General features: G+C 38.3%; 1 protein-coding gene across 1 annotated transcript in view; it reads left to right on the forward strand.

The window, feature by feature from the left end:
- enox1 (ecto-NOX disulfide-thiol exchanger 1) overlaps positions 1-21,189 on the forward strand; it is a 248,150-nt gene that overhangs the window by 216,912 nt on the left and 10,049 nt on the right. The window contains exons 13-14 of the mRNA XM_067604589.1: positions 4,984-5,040; positions 13,088-13,190. Of these exons, the coding sequence (XP_067460690.1) occupies positions 4,984-5,040; positions 13,088-13,190 (160 nt within the window). The remainder of the gene's footprint in view (positions 1-4,983; positions 5,041-13,087; positions 13,191-21,189) is intronic.

Here is a 21,189-nt window from a genome sequence, read left to right on the forward strand (position 1 = left end):
CTATGCAAGGTCCCAACCTGCCCATCAGGGGGAACTAACCATTCACACACATTCATACACTGATGGTACAGCCATCAGGAACAATTTGGGGTTTAGTATCTTGCCCAAGGACACTTTGACATGCAGACTGGAGGAGCCGGGAATCGAACCGCTGATTAGTGGACGACTCACTCTACCTCCTGAGCCATAGCCGCCTTACCAACCAGTTCACGTTTTTAACAGGTTCTCCCCACTCAGTGACACATCCACTGAGAAACCAACTCTGATTATTGGCAGCTCCATGGTGAGAAATGTGAAGTTAGCGACACCACTACTGCAATAACAAAATAGGAGAATTAAATGTGGACTCTTAAACATTAGATCTCTGTCATCTAAAGCCATATTAATAAACAATCTAATCTCAGATTATCATACTGATTTATTTTGTCTTACTGAAACCTGACTGTGTCATGAAGAATATATTAGCCTAAATTAATCCACTTCTCCCAGCCATATTAATACTCACATTCTTCGAGACACTGGCCAAGGAGCTGGAGTTGCAGCCATTTTCAACTCAAGCCTAATTATCAACCCTAGACCTAATTTAATTATAACTCATTCGAAAGCCTTGTTTTTAGTCTTTCACACCCAACCTGGGAAACTTTACAGCCAATTCTATTTGTTATAATGTACCAGCCTCCTGGCCCATACTCTGAATTTTTATCTGTATTTTATCAAACTTAGTCCTTAGTAGTGATAAAGTAATTATAATAGGTGACCTTAATATTCATGTGGACATGATAATGACCCTTAGCACTGCATTTATCTCATTATTAGACTCAACTGGCTCCTCTCAGAGTGTAAATAAACCCACTTACTGTCTTAACCACACCCTCAACCTTGTTCTGACTTATGACATTGAAATTGAACATTTAATAGTTTTCCCACAAAATTCTATTTCATCAGACCATTACTTAATAACTTTTGAATTCCTATTACTGGACTACACGCCATTAGACAAATTTAAGGGAGCAATTCCATCAGTGAATTCAGTGCCGTGTCTCAATACAACAGAGGACTCTTATGCTAACTTTAGTCCCTCCCAAATGATCATCTTGTTGATAGTGCTGCAGGCTCATTGCGAATGACACTGAACTCCAAGACCCTTTAAAAAAGAAGATAATAAAACAATAAAGGTTAGCTCCATGGTATAACTCCCAAACCCGCAAATTAAAGCAAAAATAACGAAAATTTGAAATGATATGGCATTCCACCAAACTGGAAGAATCTCACTTAGTCTGGCAAGATAGTCGTAAAACATATAGGAAGGCCCTCTGTAATGCCAGAGCCATCTATTGCTCATCATTAATAGAGGAGAATAAAAACAGCCCTAGGTTCGTTTTCAGCACTTTGGCCAGGCTGAGAAAGAGTCATAACTCTATTGATCCATGTAGTCCTATAGCACTCAGTAGTAAAGATATCATGAGCTTCTTTAATGATACAATTCTATCAATTAGAGACAAAATTCAACACTCTCTGCCCTTAACAGGCCCCAATTTATCCACAAACACAGACACCTTAGAAACAGCTGTGAAACCTGACATATATTTAGACTGTTTTCTACGATCGACCTTCCTGAACTAACTAACAATTTCTTCATCTAAACCGTTAACCTGTCTCTTACACCACATCCCAACTAGGCTGCTTAAGGAAGTCTTATGCTTAGTTAGCACTTCTTTACTAGATATGATCAATCTGTTTTTAGTAACAGGCTATGTGCCACAGTCCTTTAAAATGGCTGTAATTAAACCTCTTCTTAGAAAGCCTACTCTTGATTCAGGCGTTTTAGCCAACTGTAGACCTATATCTAACCTTCCCTTTCTCTCTGAGATCCTTGAGAAAGCAGTCACCAATCAGTTGTGTGACTTTCTACATAACAATAGTTTCTTTGAGGATTTTCAGTCAGGATTTACAGCGCATTATAGCACAGAGACAGCACAAGTGAAAGTTACAAATTATCTCCTAACTGAATTGGAAAAAGAACTTCTCTCTGTACTTGTCTTGTTAGATCATAGTGCTGCATTTTACACCATTGACCATCACATCCTATTACAGAGACTGGAACATTTATTTGGCATTAAAGGAACTGCATTAAGCTGGTTTAAATCCCATTTATCAGATTGATTTTAGTTTGTACACGTTAATGATGAATCCTCCATGCAATCAAAAGTTAAACATGGTGTTCCAGAAGGTTCTGTACTTGGACCTACAATATCCAACTTATACATGCTTCCTTCAGGTAATATATAATTTATATATAATAATATATAAATAAATTCAGAAACACTTTATACATTTTCATTGTTATGCAGATGATACCCAATTATATTTTTCAATGAAGCCAGATAAAACCAATAAGCTAACTAAACTCCAAGTATGCCTTAAGGACATAATAACCTACAAATTTCTGCTACTAAACTCAGACAAAACCGAAGTTATTGTGCTTGGCCCTAAACACTTTAGAAACATATTATCTAATGATATAGCTACTTTGAATGGCATTACCCTGGCCTCCAGCTCCATCATAAGGAATCTGGGAGTTATCTTTGATCAGGATATGTCCTTTAACTCCCACATAAAACAAATTTCAAGGATTGCCTTTTTTAACTAACGTAATATTGCAAAAATCAGACACATCCTGTCCCAAAAGATGCAGAAAAACTAGTCCACGCATTTGTTACTGGCTGGATTATTGCAAGTCCTTATCATCAGGCTGTCCTAACAAGTCTCTAAAGGCTCTCCAGCTGGTCCAGAATGCTGCTGCACATGTACTGACAAAAACTAGAAAAAGAGATCATATTTCTCCCATTTTAGCTTTGCTGCATTGGCTTCCTGTAAAATCCAGAACAGAATTTAAAATCTTTATCCTCACCTACAAAGCCCTTAATGGTCAGGCACCATCATATCTTAAAGAGCTCATAGTACCCTATTATCCCACTAGAACACTGCAGTCCCAGAATGCAGGCTTACTTGTGGTTCCTATAGTCTCCAAAAGTAGAATGGGAGGCAGAGCCTTCAGCTATCAGGCTCCTCTCCTGTGGAACCATCTTCCAGATTTGGCCCAGGGGCAGACACCCTCTCTACATTTAAGAGTAGGACTTCCCATGATGCACTGAGCTCCTCTCTTCCTCCTCTCTTCTCCTCCACGTTGTGGATGTCGAGGGGCATGGCTGCGGGTATGAGGGGCATGGCTCCGGGGAATGGTGCGGGGATGGTTGCGTGGTCCTGTGGGTGTCCTGCCTCGACACCCTCTCTGGCTATTATTGCTATTATTATTACTAGTCATATCTTTATTATTATTATCATTGTTGTTGTTATTATTGTTGTTATTATGCTTCTCTGTGTCTCTCTCCCCCCTTTCTCCCTCCTTCCTTCTTTCTCTCTCAACCCAACCGGTCAAGGCAGATGGCCGCCTGCTTAAAGCCCAGTTCTGCTTGAGGTTTCTTCATGTTAAAGGAGGGGGGGTTTCCTTACTGCTGTCGCCAAGTTCTTGCTCATGGGGGAATTATTGGGTCTCTGTAAATTAAAGAGTAGAGGTCTAGACCTGCTCTACGTGAAAAGTGTCCTGAGATCACTTTTGTTATGATGTGGCACTACATAAATAAAATTGAATTGAATTGAATCGAGTTGGGATGAAGCCTCCAAATGTACTGTTGAGCTAACCCCAGTACATTTAGATCGATGTTGTTAAAATATCAGTGTTGATTAATGTACACTGTCTACAAACCAAATAAATAAGGGAATAGTAGTAGAAAACAGTTGAACACAGAAAATTAAGCTGTAGCTGTAGAAGTTTCTAACAAGTTCCAGTAAAAGCACTACTCATGTACAGTATCAATAAGATATATTTGTGAAATAAACAGATACAGATACAAATACAGCTTTGTATTACAACCGTAGTACATGGACAGTGTCAGACTCCTTGTTGACTCGACTCCTGATCAGCTCAAAGGTCTGGCTTTTAATTATGTGATCCACTTTGCCATAAATCCTCATTCAAATTCGATAAGGGAGGCAGATTGATGGCTTAAGGCTGAAGATGAAGAAGTGTATTTGGCCATATTTGACGCTTTTTGGGACACATCCTGAAATACATTACCCACCTTGTCACCACTGGAATCAGTTGTAGCTGACATGAATTCAAGTTGATGACACTACCACCTTTAAAGGAATAGATGACATTTTGGGAAATAAACATATTCACTTTCTTGCTGAAAGTTAGATGAGAAGTTCATTCTCATGAAGTTCATTCTCAGGTAAAAATGAAGCTACAGCTAGCAGCCAGTTAGTTTTAGCTTAGAAGACTGGAAACAGCAAACAAAATATGCAGAATCTATAAAGCTCCCTAATAAACATGTAATATCTTGTTCGTTTGATCTATGAGAAATCTGAAGTGAAAAAACAATTCATAGTTTCACAGGAGGTTTTGTGCCAAAATATTTCTTGGCAAGGATCAGTTGCAAGGAACTAGCGGAGACATGTGAGGACTCAATGCTCACCCAATGCTCTCATCTCACTCAAAAAAAGCCAATAAGCCCATTTCCCAAAATGTTTAAGTTCTGTTCACACATTCTGCCTTTTGATCCTAAGAATAAATTAGGTTTTCTTAAAAAAAAGAATTCAAAATTTCAATTACACAGGGAGCATCCTCCATATCAGTGCGAATACAATAAAAAGAAAAAATGAAGAAAAATATAATAAAATATATAAGACAGAGAAATGAGTAAAGTTAAGTGTGTCACTTTTTCAATCATACATGTTTTGGACATAAACTTCAATCTGTTAGTTTGTGTTTGTCTGTTGTACACTCACACTCATACAGAGCCATATATAAAACAACAGCTAAGACAACACACACTCAATTGTCGCGGATAAATTTTTGTTCTCACTCTGGGATTCACTATGACTGATCAAATGTCCTGTTCTCTCTCTCTGTCTCTTTAGGTGCTGAAAAATAATGGGGAGGCTGTGGAGAGGACCAATGGAGAGCTACATGAAAGGGTAAAAACTGTGCTGTAGGCAAGACATAAGCACACACCAGAGCAGGCTTTAAGTGTTTGAGGTCAGTTTTAAGTCCGGCTGAGACTGTGCATTTCAACGCAACTTAATTTTTTTCAAAGTGAAAACATTTGTGCTACAAATTAGTATCTCTTTTTTGCACTTCATTCTTGAAAAGTCAAAAAAACAATGTTGTACCATTATCTCTCATACAGATGACTAGAAAACAAGAAATGTTTCTGAGCTGGCCAATAACATAAGACATGGCTAATACTAGAGCGCAATTATAAATTCAGACTGCAAAATCTTTACAACTACCTTCAACATTACCATTATTATTAACAATTACCTTCTCTCTGGAATGAGAGAGAGTGGCTCACCATACATGGGCTACTGAATACATCTCAAACTTGGACCTAAAAAGTGGGAAATTTTGCAAAATAACCTTCAAATAATCTTCAGAAAGGACGAGGTAAAGAAGAGGTAACAGCATTAATCAGCAAGAACAGAAGAGGAAATAGCATCTTTAATCAGAACAACCGCTAACTGCTACTTGCCACTGTTACCAACTTTGCTTTGGAAGCAAAGGACAAACTGCACTGAGGAAGCTAACAGAAGAGTTATTTTGTGAAGATAAGAAGAGAAATTAAGGGGTCGTTGCTGGTGGAATTCTTTCTCTCTCTCCATGAAGTGGTGTGATGGCGGCGTGACGACATTTGCAGCAGCCTCTCCTTGTTCGGACCATGCAATGTCTTTGTCCGTCTCTACGTCTACATCTGTGTCATCGTGTGAAGTGCAAGGTATGTGTCTATGATCATCAGTTTGTTCTAGACATTTGTAACAAAGACTTTTGCTACAAGAAATACTGTCTGGGAGCTAAATCGGCTGAGCGTGCTTGGTGTGCTACGCTCAGTGGACCCAAAGGAGACCATAGACTTGCCTGGAGCTGCACTGGAAAGAAAACATTGAAAGAAGTGTGACAGGAAGCGGAAGCCTCGGCAAGCACGATGAAGTACAAGCTAGGCTAACTGTTAACCCTTACAAACCAGCACTTCCAACAATCATGCTGCCTAATGTTCTCTGGACAGCAAAATGGACATCAGTGCTGGTCACTCGATGACATGCAAGAGCTGTCTACATTGAACTGAGACATTAACAGTCTTTATCCTATCTATTGTTGTTACACTGCTGTGGGCTGGGAGGAACAGCATTTTGTTTTTTTTTTGTGTATACAAATACACAAGAAAATTATAGTAAACTAAATCTTGAATCTTGAATCTTGAACACATACTCTGAAGAGTGACATGAGCAGTAAAGCAAAATAAAACTGTAAACTCACTTTTTTACTTCACTTAAAGATCCCCTCCAGACATGTTTTAATACATGTACAAAAAACTATACACAAAAATGTGACAAATAAATCATTTCCCACAGCAGACTAGTCCAACTCAAGTCTCAAATCCTCATTTTCCAAACCTAAATCCAATTCAATTCCAAGTCTGAAGTGTACAGCTCTGAAACCCTGGCTCTTAGAAAAGATGCTTACAGGCTACTTATTTGTTTTGCCAAATAAATTTTGTGAAAAATGTAATTGCTGTCTGGTTTATGTTCTATGGCAACATTTTTTCCCAGTGAAAGTGCAAAGTGCAGGAGTTTGATACTGGAAACCAGCGTTCATGTCCTATGTTGAGTTATGTTTAAGCAACAAAAGGACTTTGGTTAGAGTGGAGAAGATTGTGGTTTTGCTTAAGTGCTAATAAAGTAAAGTTTTTAACCAAGACCACATCTTTCCCAAACCATAATCAAATACTGTATACCATAACATAACTGTAAAAACCATTAATCATGCAAGCCCATATTGTTAAGGAAGAAAATATTGTAGGAAAGCAAATAAAATACTTTGTCAGTGTTTGCAGATACCTTAAGTGTGAACATTTTGCAAAACACTCTATGAAAGCCCTGGGAGGCAAGTGAGAAAAAATATTCTATGTCTGATCTAAATTGTTTCCTCTCCTGTGTTTATGATTTAAGGACAGGTGAAAAAAGGTTTTGCCTGGATAATCTTTCTAAGTTACTTTTTCTTTTCGTTTTTGAAAACAGGTGAAAAAAAGTTTGACAGGTGAAAAGAAAGTTGTTTTTTTGTCAGGATCATGTTTCTTAGTGTTTGTTGTAATACTTGTTTTGGCCACAAGAGGCTGAGGTGCACCACTACCCCATGTTCTAAATAGGACTAAAAGCATTCATGTTTTCTTCCTTGATGTAACATTGCCCAAAATTTTAGAACTGTTGTTGTTATGAAAATGATGAAAGCCCTATGATCTTTATCTCTCTAGATACCAGTAGAATCAAACCATTTCAGATATCCAATCTGCTTCCATGAAGAGACTGCATAATCTACTTGAGTTACCCTGACTGGCCCATCAGTTAGTTGTCAGTAGTTGTAAAGGATATCAGCTGGTTAGTCCACAAACAAATCAATATGCTGCACATTGTACAATCGTTATTGTGTTTCACATAAAAATATTCATGAGGTAAGACTAACACAAATAAAGTAAAATAAAATAAAATGAAGTTTGGCTCAATGCTCCAATATGTGTGGATAGCTTGGGTCATACTTTGTAACACATCAGCTACGCACAGCTGATCAGGTTTGAATTTCTCCCAAACAGAGTGTAGGTTTCATTCTGTCCTCTGTGAAACAAGACAGCATCATTCAGAATCATAGTTGGATTGGATAAGGTCTTATGTATCTGGTCATTCACAATGTGTTCGTATCAATAATGAATCGTCATCAATAAAATTTTGCAAAATGGGAGTGCCACAAGGTTCTATTCTTGGGCCACTGTTGTTCAGTTTATACATCAATGATCTCCCATCTGTTTGTGAGGATGTGGATATTCAGATGTATGCTGATGACACAGTCATTTACACTCATGGGAGAGATGCTGAACAAGTGGCCCCTAAGCTTTCATTAATGCTTCATAAAGTTGCCAAATGGCTGAGTGACTCATGTCTTCCCTTGAATGCAAAAAAAAAGCAGTGACGATTTATTTTGCTAATAAACAAAAACAAACCATGTATCCACAGCTTAGTATTAATGGACAAATAATCAAAAACATTAACAAGGTTAAATATTTAGGTATGACTTTGGATTCCAACTTGACCTCTGAAAGCCATACAACATACAAACAAGCTTTAAAATTGTTCGATGGGAAATCATTAAATCATCATCATTGTAACGTATTGTCCAAATACAGTTTCTCGAGTTTTGAAAATCTCATTCTGCTTTCAGAGGTTCGATTGGTATTCAAGATAATTCACAATGCTGTTCCTCCACAACTGCAGAGCTTTTTTCAGCTCAGCTCTGAGCAAATGAGCAGAACCTCTCAATCTGCTCTAAACTCAGACTTACACATCCCTCTGCGGCAGACTACTTTTGCATAATCTTCTTTTTCATTTACAGCCATCAAACATTGGAATATGCTTCCAGCTGAGCTTAAAACTTGCACAGACTTTCATTTTTTTCCCATGGTGCAAAAAAATGGATAATGAGCAATCAGTCATATCAACATTAATTTTACAGTGATTCAGATTTTAAATTGTAATGAATTGTAATTCTATAGTTGTACTGGATGAATGTGCTGGTATTTATATATTGATGTGTGTTTTTAGGTCTGTTTGTAGAATTGTTTGTGTGATAGAGACTATATATTTGTCTTGCATGTAAATTAATGTTTTTATTATCTGGTAATTGTTCTGTGTACCTGCCCAGGGACTGCAGATGGAAATTAGCTAATAGATAAATCTGGCATAAACATCTCTTCTCATTTTGAGATGAATGTTTTTATGCGTGGTTCTTGTTTAATAAAGACTAATAATAATAATAATAATAATAACAATAATAACAACAACAACAATAATAATAATAATAATAATAATAATAATAATAATAGTTTTATTCATTAAATAAATAAAAGCTTATTAAGCTTACATGGCCTCCTCCTTCACTGTCGTGGCTTACACCTCCAGGATGAAATTATTGGACCCACAAGTCAAATGTTACACTTCCCTCAAGAATATAAAACAAGTAAAAATGAGCTGACTGCCCTCAAGGGTGATTTACATTGGTCTAAGTCATTGGTCCTCAAAGTGGAGTCCGGGGACCAGGGGGTCCCCATAAAAATGGGGAGTAGTTCAATTTTGTTAGTTAGCACAATGCATAAGAATGACTATTCTGATCAGAGGTTTCACTCTCTCCATGGTTATCTCCCCACCTACATTTTGGACAGTTGTGGGATTCTCTACTAAATCATATCTTACAACTATCTGCTCAGATAGGGCTCCTTGGGACAAAAATCAAAAATTGATATCACATATCAATTTTGGGGTCCTTGACATGAAAAGTTTTCCGAACCAATTGTCTAAGTGCCAATGGTTCAACTGTCAACTGAAGGACTGATTAAGAATAAGCAGCACATTATAATTGCAATATTAAATAAACAGCATCGATTTCTATATCATAAATGTGAATAATAACCATATTAATTATTAATCATAAGGGGTGAAGTGTCCCCATTACCATGACTAATGTAACAGTAAACAAATGTTAGCTATGCAGTCGACTAAACCTTGGTCGTCGCCGTTCGTTAGCCATGAACATTATAGTTTCCACTCACTAGCTATCAGTCTAATGGCTAACGTCAGTATAGTTAACACTAAAAGCAGATTAGCGCTGATTAAAAGCCAAAAGAAAGACATGACAGTAATGTTACATAACTTGCTAACACACAATATACAGTATGCACCTTATGTTTAGAGTGTGTTGTATCTATATACCTCCTGGCTGTGGCTCACTAATCGGAAGATTGGTGGTTCAATCCCCGACTCCTCCAGTCCGCATGTCAAAGTGTCTTTGGGCACATTAATGTGTGAGTGTTTGTGTGTATATATGATTAGAACTCCTCCTGATGAGCAGGTTGGGACCTTGCATGGCAGCCTCTGCCATCAGAATGTGTGTATGAATGGATGAATGTGGAATGTAGTGTAAAGCGCTTTCAGTGGTCGGAAGACTAGAAAGGCGCTATATAAATGCAGTCCATATATTGATTGCTAATGATAGCCAATGGGATAGAGATCATAGGGCTTTCATAATTTTCATAACAACAGTTGTAAAATTTTGAGTTATTTTACATCAACATGTCTTCTGTAAAAAATGCAATGAGATTGAAAAACACAATTTTCATTGTAGTGAATCTTTAAACTCTTGCTTCCAGAATGTGAAGTAGCACCGATTAAAATTCTTTCTAGCCAAAAGAAAGACATGACAGTAATGTTACATAACTTGCAAACACACATGGAGAAGTTGAAACTCACCTGGAAGAAAACATGAATGCTTTGCATGAATCTAGTCCCATTTAGAACATGGAGTAGTGGTGCACTTCAGCTTCTTGTGGCCAAAAAAATACAACAAACACTTGAAAATGATCCTGACAACCTGCCAAAACTTTTTTTTCCAACTTTTTTCACAGATGAAAAAAAAGGAATTAGAAATATTTTCCTGGCAAAACCTTTTTTTCACCTGTTCTTTCAACTCAATTCAATTTTTATTTATATAGCACCAAATCATAACAGAAGTTATCTCAGGGCACTTTTCACATAGAGCAGGTCTAGACCATACTCTTTAATTTTCAGAGACCCAACATTCTCACATGAGCAAGCACTTGGCGACAGCGACAAGGAAAAACTCCCCTTTAACGGCAAGAAACCTCAAGCAGAACCGGACTCTAGGTGGGCGGCCATCTGCCTTGACCGGTTGGGTTGGAGAGAAAGAAGGAGGGAGGGGGAGAGGGGGGAGAGAGACACAGAGAAGCATAGTAACAAGCGAAGCTGAAATGGGAGAAATATAATCTCTTTTTCTAATTTAGTTTTATGTGGGAGTTAAATGACTTATCCTGATCAAAGATAACTCTCAGATTCCTTATGGTGGAGCTGGAGGCCAGGGCAATGCCATCTAGAGTATATCATTAATTTATGTGTTTCTAAGGTGTTTAGGGCCAAGCACTATAACTTCAGTTTTGTCTGAGTTTAGTAGCAGAAAATTGCAGGTTATCCATACAGATGCATACAGATGGATACAGATCCTTAAGGCATGCTTGGAGTTTGGTCAACTGATTGTCAACTGATTGGGTTCATCTGACTTCATTGATAAATATAATTGGGTATTATCTGCATAACAATGAAAATTTATGGAGTGTTTCTGAATAATATTATCTAAAGGAAGCATATACAAGGTGAATAGTATTGTTCCAAGCACAGAACCTTGTGGAACTCCATGTCTAAATTTTGCATACATGGAGGATTCATCATTAACCTGTACAAACTGAAATCAATCTGATAAATAGGATTTAAACCAGCTTAATGCAGTTCCTTTAATGCCAATTAAATGTTCCAGTCTCTGTAATAGAATGTGATGGTCAATGGTGTCAAATGCAGCACTACGATCTAACAAGACAAGTACAAAGAGAGATCCTTTGTCTGATGCAGTTAGGAGGGCATTTGTAACTTTCACCAGTGCTGTCTCTGTGCTATGATGAGCTCTAAATCCTGACTGAAAATCCTCAAATATACTATTGTTATGTACTTCCTAAGTCATAAACACAGGAGAAAAAACAATTCAGATCAGACTCAGAAAATGGATCAGCAGATTTTTTTTCTCTCTCTCTTGCCTCTCAGGGCCTACATAACATGTTACATAACATGCCATCATTAATAAAAAAACATCACCTGGATGGCATTTCATTTCTCTCAAATGTATTTACTGTTTGCAAATTAGCAATTTATAAAGGTTACTCCAGAGGCCTGAGGCCAGTGCGTAGGATCCAAACCAAAAGTTAACATGCATCAAAAAAGACATAAATGGTGCATGCCAAAAATGAATCAAAAATCAAACAGTGCACTTATGTCTGGATACATTTTCCCTTTATAAATCACAATCAACTTGAAAATGCATGCACACGGACAAAACCTTGTATCCCACCCCCTACACTCCCATAATTAACTATAAATGGTCAATGCAAAAGCCCTCATTAATGTTGTTATGCATATTGTTTCTGAGGAGAACAGCAGTATTATTAAAAACAGAAGAAGGTTTAAGAGGCTGATAGCTGGTAATGCTTGACTGATGAGACCACACACTGAATTTTTAAAACACAATAAACACTGTATTTAATTCAAATCCTAATCCTAACTTAAATCCTCTCTAATTTACACAGTCAATATGACTGCAGGTGGTGATGAGATGTTGGATGAGGTGACTAGAAGACAGAGTGTGTTGCAGCTACTAAGGCGTCTTTATAAATATTTTTTTTTAGTGAGAAGTGGCATATGCATCTTTCCAGCTCCATTTTGTGCAATAGTTATAAATGAGGCCTTTGATACTCACACAGTAGAAATAAAGTATAACCAGGTCTCAGAGGTCAGAGTTCATGAGAGTGTTGCAATGACACATTAGTGTAAACATTAGTGGTAGAAAGAGAGTGTAGAGAGTTCAGGCATGTTATTTTGGTCAGAGTGAACAGAGTGGCTTGTGGTGGTTTAAGTCTCCTTTGCAGTCTCTCACAGCACTTTACTGACTTTCAAAGAACCTGGGGAAGTCAGTATGTACATATACACACATATGTAATGGGAGATGACATTTTAGCCCCAAACCTGCTGAACTGTAAACTGATATAAGTCAGAAAGACATTGATAGATAAAACATGCTACATGGCCTGTTTTCACTGTCATGTTATCTTAAAAACCCTGGAATCTAGTCTGAGTGGTAAGCTATGATGCTCTTTATTAAATGATGATGTTTTGCTTGCATGAAAATGTGTGTGTATGTACAGTTTGTATATTTAAGTGCCTGTTCCTCCATCACAATATTCTTGTGTGTACAGTATGTGCTGTTAGTTTCTTTGTGTGTATGGTACATAGACTCTGCACTGTTCTTGAATATACATTTGCTCTTATGTTTTATCCGTGTGTGCAATATGTGTGTGTGTTTTCACAGGTGGTCAATGGGTGTATTCCTTCGCTGTACCACAGCAGAGAGAGGAGGAGTGAGGTCATAATGAGAGGAGGGGTCGCGTCAGAAAAAGAGGCGCTACTTCTGGGTAAATATGAACCAAAAAAAGAAAAAGAAAAAAGCTTCCAGCTGGTCAAACACTTCCTCTGATTGTGTTTTTAAAGTCCAAAGAGAAGTTTCATCGATTGCTCTCAAATCTTGAATAAATGGGGAAAAAATCCTGAACAATTTAATAGAAATTGTAGAATAGAAATAAATGTTGCCCTTGCTGTCTGTTTCCTACTTGTTTTAATTTTTGACGCAAAGTCAGAAAAAATCCAATATGCAACTGGATCTTATAGCCACAAGGGGGCACCAATTTGTTAATTAACATTACACTCGAGATGATTTTGGAACAAATAAAATGTTACTACACAATCACCAAAAAAAATATAGTTCTGCTCTCTGATCAGCCATCAGAACATTACCAGATAGCTAACTCTCATTGGTAAACCCAAGTTACCAATGGGATAAACAGATGATTGACTCACTTTAAAATACAGATGACGACTTGAGCAATGTTCTCTTTTTCACAACATGAGACATCAACTGGCAACACGCTAGCAGACTGCGCTGGCCAATCAAACATGATGAGGAACCACACATTCCTGGTAGATTCAAGGATTCAATGTTTTATTTGTTAAGTACACAAGAAATGTGTAGTGAAATGCACTTGGCTGCAGTTGTTTCTCCTGTTCATGCTGACCACAAAGAGATCTCCTCTTAAAGCAATTTAAAGTCATCAGTCTGCATTTTAAAGTTCAGCAAAAGGTAATATGAGGCTTCAGTAGTCATAGTTAGTATAAATGTCTGTCTTTGTTTTACTGTCCCCCTGCTGTGGCTCAGGAATCAATCATCTATTTGAAAAGCAAAGAGGGGATTTCCTATTTTGATCATTCCAGCTGTGTGTGTTTCTTTCAAAACCCGAGTGACCTACGCTCAACACTGTACCTGAACGCCTCTTGTGTAGACACACAAGACGGAGCACCCACTGCTGCTGCTGCTGCTCTGCTAAACGTGCTGCTCACATTAAGCTTTCTGTGTTGGACTGGAGTTGGAATAAGAAGCTGGAATAGTCTATTTCTGGGTGGTGGAGATCCTTCATAATCCTGCAAGCTGTGGTTCTGCATCTTATGGTGTACAAGCCTGCAAAGTGTGGGGTGTATATTACTGAATTACTTTGTAGCATGAATGCTGTATCCTACAGTTGAACTCACAGTCATCAAAACAAAGGACAGAATGCTTGTAGCTGTGTTAACTCTCTAAAGAAAGTAGTAAAATCCTGTTCCGTAACATCATAAACTGCTGTGCAGTGTTTTGCCATTTGATAAGCCCTTAAACTTCCAGGATCATATTTCCTACCTGAAACAACATGCCCACACAGCCCCTCTGCATGATCTTTAATTTGGTGCTCGTTTCAGTCTGAATGCTTGTGATATGTGATAATGCACTTCAAGTTGTCCTGAAAGAGTAGGAGGCAAAGGACACCATCACACCAAGCATCTCCTCTTCTAATCCAGACAAGTTTGGAGGAAATACTTTGCATTGTTTGTGTTCTTTGCCTCCTCCTTGTCTGTTACTTATGTATATCTTAACACCTCTTCATGTATTATTGCTTGCATAATAGTTCATGACTGGAATGAAGAGTAGTTAGCAAAAGTTTCTGTTTAAGAACGTCTTGAGCTTGCTCACCTCTCCATTATTTTATCCAAAGAAAATGTTGGTATATAACATTTTGTCCACTGAGTAGTTTGCCTCTGTTCCTATTGGCTCTGCAGTGTTCTGGTGTTTCCAGTCCAAGAACGGAGGTGAATATGTGAGTGATGTGTGTACAGTGATTCTTGCGTGGCTTGATTTTGTTTCCATCTTGTGCGTCGTCCTTCTCCAGATGTATTATGCACATACTGGGATTATAAAATCTTTGACTGGAATTTACTAACAACTATTGGACCAAATTTAGTTTCCAAAGAAACTGTGCAGGCCGTTCTATTCATCCTTCATGTAGGAACATCCCTCTTGACTGAGTTAAGTGCACAGCAGAGCTCTGTGTGTGTTTGTTAGCATAACATTTAAGATGACTGAACACTCACACCCCCACGCATAAATGAAGTGCAGAAAAGCACTTGAAAATTCACTTCAGCTCATACCACTGTCATCATGTTCACACATGCACTAACACACACTTTCTGGTGTCTGGGGTTTCGGGGGGCTTTCAACCACAACCACTGAAGCAGATTAAACCTCCTACGACAGAGGGGAGTGAAACACAAACTGACTAAACCCTGCTGTCTCTCTTTGCCTTTGTCTGTCTCTTTCTCTCTCAGATGCATGTCTCTTTCTATAGTCTTTCATGCATCTCCTCTGTGTAAGACCCACACAGCAGCTGGACTGAATTCTTCTTAGCTGCTTTTCTTTCTCTGTCGTCTATATCCCCATGTTATACAGTACATGTTGCAGTACTGAGAAAGGCATAGTGAGTGATCTGTAGGTCTGCTGCGTTTTTGCAATAAAGCTACTGCTTTGTCCAGAGATGAGGTAAGCAGGAGAAACAGCAGCACATTTATCTCTCTTAGTGGTGCCAAGAAAATCCAAATATGAAGGAGAGAGAGGAGGCATGGCTCTCTATCTTCCTCCCTGGCTGCCTGTAATCTGCAGTCTCCACAACTGCTGCTACTGTGAGATTTTCATTGGACAGCAAAATGTAAAAAGGCACAAGTGGCCCGTTTTCACACACAGCTAAAAGGGGCTGATAAACACATGGTTTTCAGCCTCAGCCTAGCCCCTACCAGAGGATCTCAAGCTGCACTGAGGCTTGTCAGCAATCCAGACATATAGTCTGGGGCCAAAACCGTACCTGCCGTAAAAGTAATGATTAAAATCTTAAAGTCTGTTCTAAAACATACAGGTAACCAGTGTAGGGATGCTAGAATAGGGGTTCTTTTGTTGGATCTTGTGACAAGTCTTGCTAGGACATTCTGGACCAGTTGGAGTTTGGAAAGGTTGCATTGACTCAGACAGCATTAAAGCAAGTTGCAGTAATGTAACCAGGACATAATAAAAGGATGGATGATAGTTTTCAGGTTCTTTTCAGATAGGCAAAAGGCTCAATGTTTTGAAGTCGCAGGAAGTGTGGATGACATTGACAGACTTCACATGACGATCAAAGCTAAGTTTATTGTCAATTTCTACAATGGGTGTTAATGCATGAGGACAGAGAGCTTAAGAAGGGCTGACTAACGTGATTAAAGGAAGAGTCAGGACCAATGATTTATCTGAGTTTAACTGAAGAAATGTTTGTGATAGCTGATTTAATATTATATTTAATATAATACTATAGCTGTTGAAATCAAAAGAGAAATAGATCTGGGAGTCATCTGCACAGGAGTGGAAACTGATCTGGTGCTTTCAAAAGATTTGCCCCAGAGGTAACATATAAATGGAGTATAACAACGTTGTTCTTGGTTGTTGTAGTGTTCCGGAGGAGTGGCTGCACTGGGAATGAGCTCCTGATGACATCTCAAACTTGGACCCAAAAAAGTGGAACATTTTGCAAAATAACCCTCAAAAATCTTCAGAAAGGACTCTGTAGAAGAAATAATAGAATTGATCAATATTGTTACCAATATTCCAAAGGAGAGAATATTCCTGTTTCAGAAGAGATACACCTGATGGAAGAGGAGGAAGGGTGCTTTTTTATGTGAGAGACAACATCAAATGTGAATGTGTGGTTTACAATGTGGGTAACACATTAGAATATGTTAGGATAAAAATAATGTCATCCCAACAAATGTCTTTTAACATCATAGGTGTCTATAGGCCCTCTTCTGCGGATGACACTTTCTATGATCAACTCACAGAAGTCTTGAAAGAGTGCAATCTCAACAAAGAATTACAGGACAGAATAACAACAATCATAACAATAATAACAACAGCAGCAATAGCTGGGGAAGGACACCAACAGGACTGCAAAGGCTCGGCCCAGAACCCAGGGTTTCCTGAGATGAGAAAGCACAAAAAAACTCCAGGGAGGAAGCCAAGCTAGTAACATGCATTGATGGTACATGGATGCATACAGATGGAGAGGAGGAGGAGGAAAGAGGAGCTCAGTGCATCGTGGGAAGTCCCCCAGCAGTCTAGGCCTATAGCAGCATAACTAAGGGCTGATCCAAGGCGAGCCTGGCCAGCCCTAACCATAAGCTTTATCAAAAAGGAAAAGTTTAAGCCTACTCTTAAACGAAGAGAGGGTGTCTGCCCCCTGGACCAAATCTGGAAGATGGTTCCACAGGGGAGGAGCATGATAGCTGAAGTCTCTGCCTCCCATTCTACTTTTGAAGACTGTAAGAACCACAAGTAAGCCTGTATTCTGAGAGCGCAGTGTTCTAGTGGGGTAATACAGTACTATGAGCTCTTTAACATATGATGGTGCCTGACCATTAAGGGCCTTGTAAGTTAGGAGAAGGATTTTAAATTCTATTCTAGGTTTCACAGGAAGCCAATGCAGCGAAGCTAAAATGGGAGAAATATGATATCTTTTTCTAGTTTTTGTCAGTACATGTGCAGCAGCATTCTGGCCCAGCTGGAGATCCTTTAGCGACTTGTTAGGACAGCTTGATGATAAGGACTTGTGATAATCCAGCCTAGAAGTAACAAATGTGTGGACTAGTTTTTCTGCATCTTTTTGAGACAGGATGTGCCTGATTTTTACAATGTTACGAAAAAAGGCAGTCCTTGAAATTTGTTTTATGTGGGAGTTAAAGGACATATCCTGATCAAAGATAACTCCCAGATTCCTTATGGTGGAGCTGGATGCCAGGGTAATGCCATCCAGAGAAGCTATATCATTAGATAATGTGTTTCTAAGGTGTTTAGGGCCAAGCACAATAACTTCAGTTTTGTCTGAGTTTAGTCACAGAAAATTGCAGGTCATCCAGGTCTTTATGTCCTTAAGGCATACTTGGAGTTTGTTTAACTGATTGGTTTCATCAGGCTTCATTGATAAATATAATTGGGTATCATCTGCATAACAATGAAAACCTATGGAATGTTTCCTAATAATATTACCAAAAGGAAGCATATATAAGGTGAATAGTATTGGTCCAAGCACAGAGCCTTGGAGGATTCATCATTAACATGTACAAACTGAAATCGATCTGATAAATAGAATTAAAAACAGCTTAATGCAGTTCCTTTAACAACAATTAAATGTTCCAGTCTCTGTAATAGGATGTGATGGTCATTTGTGTCGAATGCAGCACTAAGATCTAACAAGACAAGTATGGAGAGAAGTCCTTTGTCCAATGCAGTTAGGAGGTTGTTTGTGACTTTCTCCAGCGTTGTCTCTGTGCTATGATGCGATCTAAATCCTGACTGAAAATCCTCAAATAAACTATTATGTAGGAAGTCACATAACTGATAAGAGACTGCTTTCTCAAGGATCGTAGAGAGAAACTGAAGATTAGATATAGGTCTATAGTTGGTTAAAATGCCTGAATCAAGAGAAGGCTTCTTAAGAAGAGGTTTAATTACAGCTACTTTAAAGAACTGTGGTTACTAAAGACAGATTTATCATATCTAGTAAGGAGGTGCTAACTGAGGGTAAGACCTCCTTAAGCAGCCTAGTTGGGATGGGGTCTAAGAGACATGTTTATGGTTTAGATAAACAAATCATTGAAGTTAGTTCAGGAAAGTCGACTGGAGAAAAACAGTCTAAATATATGTCAGGTTTTACAGCTGTTTCTAAGGTTCTAAGGTGCTTGGGGATAAATTGGTGCCTGTTGAGGGCAGGAATTGGTGAATTTTGTCTCTAATAGTTAGAATTTTATCATTAAAGAAGCTCATAAAGTCGTCACTACTGAGAGCTATAGGAATACATGGATCAATAGAGTTATGACTCTTTGTCAGCCTGGCCAAGGTGCTGAAAAGGAACCTGGGACAAGAGCTCATAAAAATATAAAAACAAAAAACTGTCCAGTCAATTCAAGAGGAATTGAACCGTCTTATTGCTGTGGGGACGAAGGATCTCCTGAATCGCTCCGTTCTGCAGCACAATGAGAGGAGCCGACTGCTGCAGCTACTCCTCTGTCGCTCCAAGAGGCTGTGGAGAGGGTGTCTGTTATTGTCCATTATAGCTTTCAGTTTGTTCAGTGTGCCTCTCTCCACCACAGATCTCCTGCCCAGCACTGAGCCCACTTTTTTGACCAGCTTGTCTAATCGCTTGGTGTTTTTGTCTGTAAGGCTGCCTCCCCAGCACACTGCAGCAAAAAAGAGTGCACTGGCCACCATTTCATCATTTCCACACACACATGAAAAGATCTCAGTATCCGCATATATATGTGTGTGTGTGTGTGTGTGTGTGTGTGTGTGTGTGTGTGTGTGTGTGTATATGTATGTATGTATGTATGTATATATATATATATTTTATTTTATTTATTTATTTATTTATTTTTTGTTGAGTCTGTATATGAGTTAAGGAAAAAAATTTACGAAAAGGAGACTGGACATTGTTCCTATAGATGCCACAGGCCAGGTTTTCGAGCTGATAGAGACTAATGAGTTACAAGTAAACAAAATCATAAGCTCCTTAAAAAGCTCCATAAGTAGAGATGCTTTCCAATTTGACACCATGTTTGTCAAATCACACAAAGATATTTGAACTCCCCCTATTGCTCATTTAATTAACTTGTTTTTAAACACAGCTCCTTTCCTGATGACTGGAAATGTGCCATTGTCACGTCTATTTTTAAATCTGGAGACCACCTTGAAGCCAGTAACTACAGATCAATAAGTATACTGCCAGTACTCTCAAAGGTTGCTGAGAAAGTTGTCATTAAACAACTGACAACATTTCTTAATACAAGCAATTTTGGTGTACATTGTATGCAATTTGGCTTTAGAGCAAATCATTCCACCGAAACTGCTACCTTGCACTTAATAGAACAAATTAAATCAAGACTTGACAAAGGAGGAGTAGTTTGTGCTGTATTTTTACATCTGCGTAAAGCATTCGACACAGTCAATCAGGATGTTTTAATATCAAAACTCTCTAAATTTAACTTCTCATCTAGAGCACTGGCATGGCATATTTATCTAATAGGATACAATGTGTTAAAGTTGGTGACACACTGTCCAGTAACATGAAGTGCACTGAAGTGTTAGGTCCCCTATTATTTAGCCTATATATTAATGATCTCCCTCACCAGTGTCATGATGTAGAACTACAAATGTATGCAGATGACACCATTGTGTACACACATGCAAAAACAGCTGAGTTAGCTGTTGCTAAGCGAACAATTGCATTGGAAAGGATCACACATTGGCTTGATCAATCATGTCTGAGTCTAAATGTGAACAAAACAGGTATGTTTTTCTCTAAAACCATGGTACAACCTCCTAACACTGATATTTTCATCAAAGGTGAAAAGATTGACATAGTTACTGATTTTAAATATCTTGGTGTGACACTGGATCCAAATTTGAACTTAAAGAAACATGTTTTAAAAAATGATTAAAACCACCTAAGTACAACTTAGCAAATTTTAGACATATTAGAAACTGTCTCTCTTTGGACGCAGCCAAGATATTTATGGATACTATGATTCTTTCCCATATGTCTTATTGCATCTTGAGTCCTTGAGTCCAAACAAACTCTAAACTCTAAAAATCTACTAGAGATCAATCAGCTCTGTAACCACTGAGTCTAAACTTCATCTATGGTCTTCCCATTAGCACAGGTAGTGTGCTGTGTAGTCAAGGATTTACATTCACCTATTCAGACACAGAGGTCCTTTAAGAAATATCTAAAACCATACCCAATGCTTGAGGCATTCAGTTACATCAATCCAATTCAATTCAATTCAATTCAATTCAATTCAATTCAATTCAATTTTATTTTTATTTATTTTATTTATTTATAAAGCGCAAAATCATAGCAAAAGTTATCTCAGGGCACTTCTCACATAGAGCAGGTCAAGACCATACTCTTTAATTTACAGAGACCCAACAATTCCCCATGAGCAAGCACTTGATGACAGCAGCAAGGAAAAACTCAC

The sequence above is a fragment of the Thunnus thynnus genome, chromosome 11 (assembly GCF_963924715.1).
Source record: "Thunnus thynnus chromosome 11, fThuThy2.1, whole genome shotgun sequence".
NCBI classification, from domain to species: domain Eukaryota; kingdom Metazoa; phylum Chordata; class Actinopteri; order Scombriformes; family Scombridae; genus Thunnus; species Thunnus thynnus.